The 12,024-nt window shown below is 32.8% G+C and overlaps 1 protein-coding gene across 5 annotated transcripts in view; it reads left to right on the forward strand.

Moving 5' to 3' along the window:
• Rrp5 (Ribosomal RNA Processing 5) overlaps positions 1–12,024 on the forward strand; it is a 63,668-nt gene that overhangs the window by 21,899 nt on the left and 29,745 nt on the right. For all 5 annotated transcript variants that reach the window (XM_069822871.1, XM_069822873.1, XM_069822874.1 and 2 more), the window contains exons 10-13: positions 1,814–2,044; positions 4,881–5,052; positions 5,159–5,331; positions 8,481–8,615. In XM_069822871.1, the coding sequence (XP_069678972.1) occupies positions 1,814–2,044; positions 4,881–5,052; positions 5,159–5,331; positions 8,481–8,615 (711 nt within the window). The remainder of the gene's footprint in view (positions 1–1,813; positions 2,045–4,880; positions 5,053–5,158; positions 5,332–8,480; positions 8,616–12,024) is intronic.

The raw sequence follows: 12,024 nt of genomic DNA on the forward strand, positions 1-12,024 counted from the left end.
AATATTAAAAAATAAACCTTTTATCGACAGTATCTGAACCCTGAACTTTGTAGTCTGCAAGCAAGCACGCTTGCATTGAGCTGTTGAAATGATTTCGATGAATTTCATAATCGGGGTTGTTGTACTGTATTGTGTTTGTTTAATAATGACTCTTACACATTAATTTTATCTTATTTTCAGATTAGATAATACTGCCAGATTGAAAATTGTTGTTAAATTATCGTGGTATAAATTGTGCTCTGTAAAGATCTTCAAGAATTGGACTTTTTTTTTTCCTGAGACTATACATAACATAACTGTGTGTATATTTTGTTTGTAGTAGTAATAGACGTATCTATGTATAATTTGAACTGGTAATGGAAATTACGGGAAAACAGCTGAACAGATTTTAATGAATGACCCCTCATTTTGAAGCTTGCTATCCAAGGATATGCGGAAAAATTAGTTTTCTGTGAAATGTCAATTTTCCTACATAATTTTCCTAAACATTATCATCTTGGCCTGACTGCAAGATTGTTAAAAGATTTTTCGATATAATGCCAATAGGTCAATCTTCATTTGTGTAATTTTCTGAAAAAGCTTCAAAACATATTACGAAGGTTATATTATCATGAATTTTACAGATCTGATTCTCTGTTGTGTAATTTTCTTAGTACAGCTGAGCATAGGTTATTAATAACTACAAAACTCAAGTAGGTGTTGACATTATCACCATAAAAAAATGAAATATTACAGGTAATTCCATGTTGTATTTGTCACTAATGATACACATTAAAACTATTATTGATGATATGAAAGTGAAACCTTTTGGGGTTATGTAAGTAAACATAGACGATATCTTACATTTGAACATTCAACTGCTATTAATAACCATTGTTATCATGACAGACATATTCTATAGGACCAAAATTTAATCTTTACGTAGATTCTTTGCCCAACTGTGCATAATACTGTGGAATCCCGGCCACCAAGTCACTCAATTGAGTGTGCTCCTTGTATAATAGCATTTGACTTAATATATCTCAGGAGTCAGGCTACAAAGGGAAAAACACTAGAGGAGAGGGATTCGATCCGGTGCTGTGGATTGAACTTCGGCTTAGCTCAGTGGTTATAGCACTTCGTACGTAGAACCAAAGATTCAGGTTTGTTCCCTGCGCCGGAGCGAATTTTTTTCCTTTAATAACCATTGTTCAGTAGATGTGTCGTGCTCCTGTTTTGAAATCTGTCCTATTATTGTTCATGAGATAAAATGCCCTCTTTGTATGAGAATTACTACTTGGTATACTTAGAGCAAACTAGCCAGTTTTTCCAAATTTATAATATTGATATTGTTTGATTGTAAACAAGTGAGCATTAAACCCATTTCTGGCAACATTACCTTCTATAAAGACTGCACGTTTTAAAGCATCTATTGAACAACAAAATTAATCATATAAACAATAATCGTTCGTGGCAAAATCAAATGTTTAGAATAATGATTTTTACCTTATGCAAAAATAAGGCAGAAAAATGCTCAAAGAGAAGAAAAATACGGGAGCTGGAAGAATGCTAAAAATTAGGGAAAAATACGGGAGATCCCAGGAAATACAGGAGGCTTGGTCACCCTACTATGGAGGGTCCTCGTTTAAATTGAAGGCTGTACACTTTTCTGCTGTTATTTGCCATATCTAACACTTCATCATTCAGATAGTCTTTATCCTCATCTTATGGAACAGAAAGACAAGGAAACAGATCACATGAACATCATGTTTACAAACTTCTTCCTTCCTTGTATTTGAATTTGTAAAATTCTTGACTTGTTTTGTGTTGGCAGGTCCTGGAATTACAGGGGAATAGAATCCAGCTGACGCTTAAGCCAGATTTGGTAAAGTCACGTGTCCCTCCCCTCACCCGATTTGAAGATGTACAGATAAAGATGGAGTGTGAAGGTGTCGTTGCTTTGATTACTCGAACTGGAGTGCTAGTGACCTTCTATGGTGATGTGAAGGGCTGGCTACAGTTTGGGAAGAACGTCAAACAGGGCATGTTTTACATAGGACAAGTGGTAAGCTTAGCTTTTGAATGTTACTTAAATAAACAGTGATCTTACATTCACAGGGTAATTCTTATCACGATATGATAGTATGTAGTGCATTCACAATCGTTGGGGAACATGTATTAATTATGTCATTGCTGTGCCTCCAAAATTCACTATGTGCATTTCAACAGATTTTTCAGGAGAAAGAAAAAAGCCTTATCACTTCTGGTGAAAAATCGGTAGAACGGAAAAAAAATTCTCTCCGGCACTGGGATTCGAACCTGGGTTTCCAGCTTTAAGTGCTGGTGCTTTATGCACTAAGCCATACTAGATTCAAGTTCCGATGCCAGATTGAATCTCTCTCATTTTTAAGTTCCACCTACTGTGTTCCCCTTTGTTGCCTACCCTCGTGTATCGTGTCACAGTATGTATGACAGTAGACCAGTGGCGGCTCGTGGGTATTGAATTCAGAGGGGCTGCATACAAAATAAACCATGCAACTTATTTTATTTAAAGATTAGTTCCATGCGCCTTGTCTTGTATGTTGCAAACGTTTGAATCACCTTCTTATTAAAGTCCGAGATGTCGTTTAACATGGTAGGTATTTTCTATGAACAACTTGGTTAATGCGATCAGTCTCTCTTCTCTCATCGTATTTCTAAGATAGGATTTTACTCTTTTCAAATACGAAAAGCAACGTTCTGGTTCGGAAGTTGTCATTGGTATGGTGATAGCTATGCGTAGTAGTTTCACAACTTCTGAAAATGAGGCCTGCAAGTTCTCAGATAGAAGAACTGCAAGAGCTTGAACTTAAACTCTCCTAAATTCACTCTTCTCAACCCAGCCAAGTTCAAGGTGTTATTTATAATATATGTGTATCAGATGTCTCCTTTGATATAATTTAACTTGTAATTGTCGGTTGGTGTATATCTGAAATAGTTTTCAAGCTATCGGTGGTGAAAGAGTTAAGTGGGCCACTCTGTATATATCTGTGGCCGGTAGGAAAAAGGTCTTATGTCAATTTTTTGTGAAAATGAGATTTTTATGTATTCTGAAAGCGGAAACAATTCTCTACAATCTGGTAAAATGTCTAAAGTCAAATAAGACTCCTGACTGGATTTATAGAGTGTTACCAAATGTCCTAAGTAGTTTTTGAATCGAACACGCACAGGATAAAGGACTTAAGAATATTTAATACTTTATTCCTTACAAACCGTCACATGTTTACTTTCCATGCTTCCCTATCAAAAAGGTCTAACTTGTATTTTAGCCATTTTATCACATACTGATGCCCTTTTCTTTTAAAACTTTAAGCACCAGGGTAAAGAGTCCTATATTTGTTTAAGACCCATTTTGCAATCCTAATAATTTACATTTTTCATTTATTTTGACATGAAAAAGGGCTTAAGTGCGACTATTTTTGGAAATAACAAAGAAAATTGTTAAAAGAGCAACATTACCTATTTTAGAAGAAATGTAAACAAATAATATCCAGGAAAAAACTATAATTGACACCAATTTCAATCTTTCTACTGCTTTTCTGAAAAGTATAAAATTTTTACTTAGGACCTTTTTCCTCCCGGCCACAGATATAGTTCCTTTAAATATGTTGTTGTTGTTTTCTAATGCCAGGCGTTTGACAATAAATAAGTATTTAATGAATTTCAATCTTAAGGCATATAAACTTGCAAATGTTTATTTGCTATTTAATAACAATATATGAACGTTTTCGCCGTTTAGGGCATCTTCAGATATAACAAAACATATTATCTGGACCTATAATAGTATATTATGCAAATAACAAGGAAAATAGAGAACAATATATGTGATACATGAAATTCATGAGCTTTATGTAGATATAACATGATACAGGATGAATATTGAGATAATCTTTGAATTTCAACTTAGACTGGACGAATGTTTTATTTTATACATATAGCTCATGTTACAATTAATATACAATGTTTAAAATTTGTCAATGAAGTTAATTTTAAAATTTACAATGATGATAATAAAATATTTAAAGTAATCATGGCTGAAAGTTGTCGTAAGTTACAAGATAGTATGCATAGTTAATGTTCGTGTGTTTTGTAATTATTTCACTTAGAGAAGCCGTAGGCATTTGAATGAATGTTGTTTGACGTTGATGACTACTTTACAATTGATATACAGTGATTAATTTAGTCAATGTTAAAATTTAAACTTTATAATGAAGATAATAAAATATTTAGAGTAATCATGGCTGAGAATTGTCGTAAGTTCAAGATAGTTTTCGTAGTTGATGTTGTGTGTTTTGTAATTGTTTCACTTAGAGGTCATTGACTTTGAAATGGCTACTCTGATGTGATGACATCCTATTACGTGTTCTCAGGTTTATTGAAGTATATAAATGAAGAAGTTCTATAAATTTGTATGTACTGGTGTTGGTGTGTCGGAGGTTTCAAGAGAAGCTCATGAATTTCATGTATCACATATATTGTTCTCTATTTTCCTTGTTATTTGCATAATATACTATTATAGGTCCAGATAATATGTTTTGTTATATCTGAAGATGCCCTAAACGGCGAAAACGTTCATATATTGTTATTAAATAGCAAATAAACATTTGCAAGTTTATATGCCTTAAGATTGAAATTCATTAAATACTTATTAATAACTTACCAGGCATATTGATATATTAAAATGAATTGTTTGACAATAAAGTCATTTGACCTCTTGCACTCCAATATTTTTCAAAGATATTATCATGACTAGCCACTGAAGCACAGATTTTGAGGTTCCTTTAAATATGTATTGTCACATGTAAATACAGAGGCCATTCATGTTTATCTCTGGGTGATTAACATAATTTTTGTTATTTCAGATCAAATGTTACGTGGCGAAAGTAGACAGTACTAATAAGAAAATGATGTTAAGGCTGAAACAAATAATTTCATCATCAGCAACCAAAGCAAAGGAAATGCAAACATTTCAACTTGGAAAAGCTTACAGACTCACTGTTCAGAATGTCACAGACTATGTTCTACAAGTGCAAAGTAAGTTTTGGTAGTTACTACAATAATACACATTTGCAGTCCATAGTGATGCAATGTGTTTCCATGATGCTTGAATTTGCATTAATAATTCAAAATTCTGTTGCAGGTGATTCTGAGAGTGGTATAATTCCTGCCCAACATTTAACTGACAATCCATTGTTGGCATCACTTTTGTTGAAAACATATGTTCCTGGAACAATTATAGAATCTGCATTTTGTTTCAGAGATACAATTCCTCCCATTTTCACATTGCGGCCATCCTTGATTAATTATTTTCAGGTAAGTAGGAAATGTGTTTTATGTCATAACAGTTTTGTTTTCAGTGTAAATTCATGAAACTACAAAGCAAAGACTAACTTCCGTACACATTGTATAGAGATAATTTCTATACTACATTTCTTAAGCAAAAAGTCATTTATTATGAAGTACTTGATATCTTAATACAAATTTATTCCTGAACGAGCATCACACTACTGTAAAGGTCATGATTTTGACATACACTCTCTTCAACCATTATGCAGGGTGTAAAGGATACGAACTGCCAGAATTATATAGACAGTACATAACAGTCTACTGAATAAAATGTCTAGTGAAATTTAATTATTTCTTATAATTTTGTAGGTCTCATTTTATAAACCTATGGATCAACAATTGGCTCTCTTCTGACGAAGGAAAAATTTTACAGTCCGTTCAAAAGAAACCAAATAATCTGGAAATGTACAAAAACTTGCCCAGACATGTTCAAACATTTTTAACAAGAGCCAGAACAAGTCACATTGTCACTCAATTGTACCTACACTGATTTCACCCCTCTGATACTCCTACTTGTCTGTGGTGTAATAATCATGATGAAGATCTGCAACACATTCTTCTATACTGTCCATCCATAAACCACAAAAGAAGTAAATTAAAATCATCAGTACCAGTTGCAGAAGATACAGCCTGCAGTATATATTGACTACACCCCAACTCTGGCTACTAGCAACAGGCATCTATAATGAATACCGATCAAAATACCCCTCATTTCTCGTGAAAAACAACAACTGAATTTTTTTTTTTCACTTTATACATGCTTAATATTGTGCGACATTGGTCAAATGCAATATATTCAAATAACAAACAACAATAATCATGATTACACTAGTTATATAGGTGATGCTTGTGATTAGATGTGTCCTAAATCAGCTGTTTAATTGGACAATATGTTATTATGTCATAATATGTTAAAATACAAAACAATAATTGGATAAAATTATAACAGATCTATAAAACTATAAAACATTGACACTTGATATAATTCTTCAGGGAGCAGATGTCATTTTCATCGTTCGTTTTTTGTGCATGTTGTAATCAAACAAGTTGGGAACAATTAGCTAGCTTTGTTTGGATTGTGGATTATTGCGTAAATTGTATTAGCAGTTACAGAAATACATTACTTTACTCTTTTCTTCAGTTCTTTATGCTCTACCATCAGTATTTTGTAGCAGTTTATATCTTTTATACCCTGTGATGAATTCAGAGGATGGACTGGACTGGCAGGGAGGGAGCAGAATTCCCCCCTGGAACTCAAAATTTCTCCTAGGAAATTTTATGTGCATCTAAACTATTTAGCAATGGTTATTAGAGGAGAAAAACTCGCTCTGGTACTGGGGATCAAACCCGGGTCCTTGGTTCTACGTACCAAGTGCTGAGCTACCCCGAAGTTCAGTCCACAGCGTCGGATTGAATCTCTCTCCTCTAGTATTTTTCCATTTGTGGCCTTACTCCATGTTCGACATATATTACTATTTGCTATTTACTATTATTATTATTATTATTATTATTATTATTATTATTATTATTATTATTATTATTACTATTCTTATTTTTTATTATTATTATTATTATCATCATCATTATTATCAATAATTGTCTTATTTTTTTATACTTTGTATGCCTCATTTATTTTGACCTGCTGTTCACATTTTATTATGTTTTTTTTTTCTTTCTTTCTGTATGTTATATATTATGTCTGTTTTCTTCTTACTTGTTGTTTACATTTTATTTTTATTATCTTATTCAGTTTTGTGTATAAAATTGTAGTGTACTTTTTAAATTTGTAGCGTTTTTGTAACACAGTTTTTACTCCTGGTTGAGTGTTAGAGAAGGCCATATGGCCTTAACTCTGCCAGGTTAAATAAATTATTATTATTATTATTATTATTATTATTATTATTATTATTATTATTATTATTAAGTCACCTGCCATTATACAAGGAGTGCAATCAATTGAGTGACTTGGTGACCGGGATTCCACAGTATATGCACTATTGGGCAAAGAATCTATGTAAAGATTTTTTTTCTGTAGGAGAAAAAAAATTAAGCTTTATGTGAACTACTGAATTTAGGTTTAATTTGAAGCTATTCGTGACAAGTTAAACTTATAAAATTGGTAACAAATAAACGAGTCCCTTGTTTTCAGTCATATGTAGATAGACCCAAACAGTTGTCACTTCCTTCTAATATTTCCTATGATGTTAACTTCATGCAGGTCCCTTCATTGTTTTATTTTGCCCTTTATCTCCTCTAGGGTTTAATAGTCTGAAATTTTCAGTCAGAGTAAGATGTTACTGTAACAAAAAATATACATTAAACATTTGGTAGACAATTCCTGCAAAATAAGTATTTAAACTTACATATGTTTTATTTTATTTATTTATTATTTTGCTAATAATTGTAACATAAAATATAATATATACAGAAAAACTTTAGCTCGCTTCTGAAAGAGTAGAACTCATGCTCAGGGGCGGATTCCTGAATTGAAATTAATAATTATACAATAAAATTTGTCTTATGTCTACTATGCAATTATAGTATATAAATTTAAATTTACAATTTTTCAACTTTTATAAAATCCATACATAACATTTTAAATTTAATACTAGAACAATTATAATTGACAAGATTAGGGTATTTGAATATAAACTTGTTATATATTCTTGGGCCTAAATTACTACTATGATTAAATACTGTAACAGTGTTGCATTTTGGTTCAAACAATCTTAAAGAATTCATACCTTTTGTTTCATAACTATGAGAATACAATTCAGAATTATTTCGATTTTTATGTATGAATTTTATTAATACAATATAATAAATTTGTCTTACGTTAAGTACATTAAAGTCTAGAAACAAATTTTGAGATGGAAAATCAATAGGTTTATGAAGACATATTTTAATTATTTTCTTCTGTAATAAATAAAGTGGATTAAAATTAGATTTTAATGAGCTACCCTATCCATACATAATTACCGATTGAAATAAAGTTGTGCGTAATAAACTTATTTACAAGTAATTCCTCAATAAAACAAAATAATATACTATTTTACGTAATTTATTACAAAGGTGACATAATAATTTTCTTATTTAAACTTTTATTTTATTTCCAGGCTAAAGAAGGAGGCAATTTGTCATCAGTTCATGAAAACATGTTGCTACCGTGTGCAGTGAAAGCAATTACATCTTCTCATGTATTATTGCAATTGCCTTTACCTAAATATAGCACTACACAAGTGAAGTTAAGAGTAAGTCATACATTGTTATTCAGGGCTGGGCAAAATACTGACATCCAAATATTTTAAATACAAATACAAAATACTTCAAATAATTGTATTTGAAATACAAATACAAAATACTTTTAAAAAATTAACCAAAATACATTTGTATTTCAAATACTCGATACAATATATAGGCCTAAAAAATAAGAATATTACTGAAAATCTAAAATATTATATTAACATTAAAAGTATTTTTACCTCGAAGTTTTATATAAAAACTGTAACTGAACTTCCTTTTCCCAGTCAGCAATGAAATTATGCTACATATGAATAATTACTGCTCCCTTTCAAAACACCAGTTCCTCAAATGTTCATAAGATAAGGATTCCCTTGCTTGTGAACGAATAAATCCTGCAAAACAGAACAGTCTTTCTACAGGTGCAGAGGAACACAAACTTGTATTATATTTATAAAACCTTGTTTCACTGTTGGGTAATTCTCTACAGTGCACAGGGTTGTCCCTTTGCCATTGAAGAATTGTATGAGCTCATACTCCACAGTAGACAAGTTCTTTTCTTTTTGCTTTTCAAAGTCTGTTTTACTTGAGCTGAAAACACAAAAATTGTTTTCATCGTCTGAACTGACCAAAGGTGTAGCAGACAACTGCTCAGCTGATTTCACACACATATTCTGTATCCTCTTCTTATCACTTAGTGAGAAAATGTCAGGTAGCCATCTCATCTTCAATGATGGGTGGAGCAAGCTACCAAAATAGCTCAATTTTTTTTTCTGGGAGCAGATCAAACATCACTTTATATCTTGATGAAAGTGAACTTATTAGGATTGGAGTTACTTGGAATAGACGGAGTAGATTACTAGGTAACAGAATATGTAATCTGTCTTTAAGGGAAATTAATGTTGACAAAAGTTGGCCGTAATAGCATGTTTTCTCATTTTGCATTGAATTAAGGGCTAAGGCAATGGGATTCAGAACTACAAAATATTCAAGGTACTGAAACTCAACATCTTTGAAGGTTGGCAATCCCAGTTTTTCACATATACTGTTTATATCATGTTTGAATTGCAATATTTGAGAGATTGAGTCATAAAGAGAATTCCATCGAGTTGGGCAAGTAAACGTTAATGAATATTTCAAGACATCTGATATATTTTCTGAGTATTTGAGTCTCCTAGACACATTCCCATAATGCTGAACATTTAGCAAGTGTTGGGTGATGGATCCTTGATGCTTTTGGAGATTTCTTCATGGCATTCAGGAAATCAGTTGTGGCAAGAAAACTAAGTGTATGGCTAGCACAACTGAAATGGGTAAGACAAAAATTCATTCTTCAAATCCAAATCCAAAACTTGAAGAACAAGAAGGAAAAAAAAAGTATTTTGAGTATTTGAAATACAAAATACATCAATTTTATGTATTTAAATACAAATACTTTCGAAAATCCTTACAAATTACAAAATACAAATGTATTTCAATTACTGCCCAGCCCTGTTGTTATTATGTACATTGGGAAATATTTTTTTTCTTTCGTCTGTGTCTAGCTTTGCTGTCAGATACCAACCATGACCATTGCTAAACAGAAGAACTTTACACATGACTTGGATTAATTTTTTCTTCTTTGGAATCTGTTTGCTATTGTTCTGAGCAGTCTCCTTGGTCGTGCCTTCTACAGAACTGAAATTGTTTGTCTTTCTTTGAGTTTCATCCTTCTAGAAAGTTAGATCGGACTTTCATATCTGTTGCAGGTAGGGAAAGGATTTGCATTGTCGACATGTTCTTTTCTCCTTTTAATTGAGAATAGATGTGATAAAAGAAGAAGGTAAAGGTATCCCCATAACATGCCATGAAGGCACTTGGGGGGGCATGGAGGTAGAGCCCCATGCTTTCCATGACCTCGGCAGTAGAATGAGGTGGTGTGGTCGGCACCACGTTCTGACCGCCTTTTACCCCCGGGAAAAACCCAGTACTCAATTTTATAGGATGCTGAGTGAACCTCAGGGCCGTTCTGAAAGTTTGGCAATGAGAAAAATTCTTGTCACCACCTGGGATCGAACCCCAGACCTTCCAGCCCATAGCCAGCTGCTCTACCAACTGAGCTACCTGGCCGCCGAATTGATGGTAATAGCAAACATAAATGGAAGGATTACTACAAAACATGACGAAAATATAATGAATGATATGAAGATCAAGAAGTGGAGGAAATAATAAACAACACAGAAATTATAGAGCTGAATGAAGTATTGTAGTCCATTAAAAATAGAAAATCTCCACAAAGGGGTGGATTAAACATGGAATTAATAAAATGTTCAGGATTAGTGTTTTAATTAAAATTATTATATTTCTACAACATCGTCTAGCAAAAAATGTCAATTCCCCAAATGCTGGAAAAGAGGTTTGATGAATCGTTTAGAAAAGGCAATAGAAATTAATGTGAGAACTGCAGAGGAATATTGTTGGTGGGTACAGAATATGAGATCATCATCCATATCCTTCTGTCTTGTGTGATTTTCTCGTCCCTTATTTTTAAATTTTATGCAACCCTGCATTAAGTAGCATACTCAGAATTTACAGTATCTGTTTGTAAGAGATTTCAAAGCAAGATTAGGGTGAAATTCCTATATCTCCAGAGTGGATTAGGTTAGAAATTTTTTTGTTTTAAAATGTTAATCAAATAAACATATATAATAGATTAGATTATACTGACTATTATGTTTATTTATTTATAAGTATTTAAGGTGTTAGTGTTGAAAGCTCACCTTGTTTTGCAGTACATTTACGACACCGCTGGAGTAGAATCTATAAGGAAATATGTTGAATACTCCGAGGTTCCCATATTAAAACAAGAGTATTATGTATCATACACAGTGTAAGACTCGAACCCACAAACCATTATTAGCCACACGGCTTAATCACCTGAGGATATAGTATGAAGACACACTACTGCCTTTTGCATTAAGGCACGATTAAGGTACAGTCACACGTCGCTGCTTTTGCAGCGCTGCAGTACAAAAAACTGCGCAACTCTCGTACTGCGACGTGTGAACAACGGTGCAACCCGAAAAGTAGCGGCTGCCGAACCTGCTGCCCGCTACTTTTCCATGCTGCGTGTAGCTTAAAAGTAGCGACGTGTGAACAGGGTTCTCAGAGTTGCAGCCGCAGCATTTTTGATATCGGTTTTGTTGAAACTTTTGCTGCGGTTGCAACCAGTGTTACCACCCAAATGTGCCAATGATACTTTTATTGTTTGGATATATTTTAATGTTAAATGTGATGAAAATCAATTATTTGTAATAGTTATTAAATACACAACACAGTCTGAGCATAATTGGTGACGATATAATTCATTTTTTAAATTTTCCGTAGCGTAGTTCCAAACAGGAGGGTTGCCAACATTGATTACGTGAATACTGTATGCTG

Source organism: Periplaneta americana, chromosome 4 (assembly GCF_040183065.1).
Source record: "Periplaneta americana isolate PAMFEO1 chromosome 4, P.americana_PAMFEO1_priV1, whole genome shotgun sequence".
NCBI lineage: Eukaryota > Metazoa > Arthropoda > Insecta > Blattodea > Blattidae > Periplaneta > Periplaneta americana.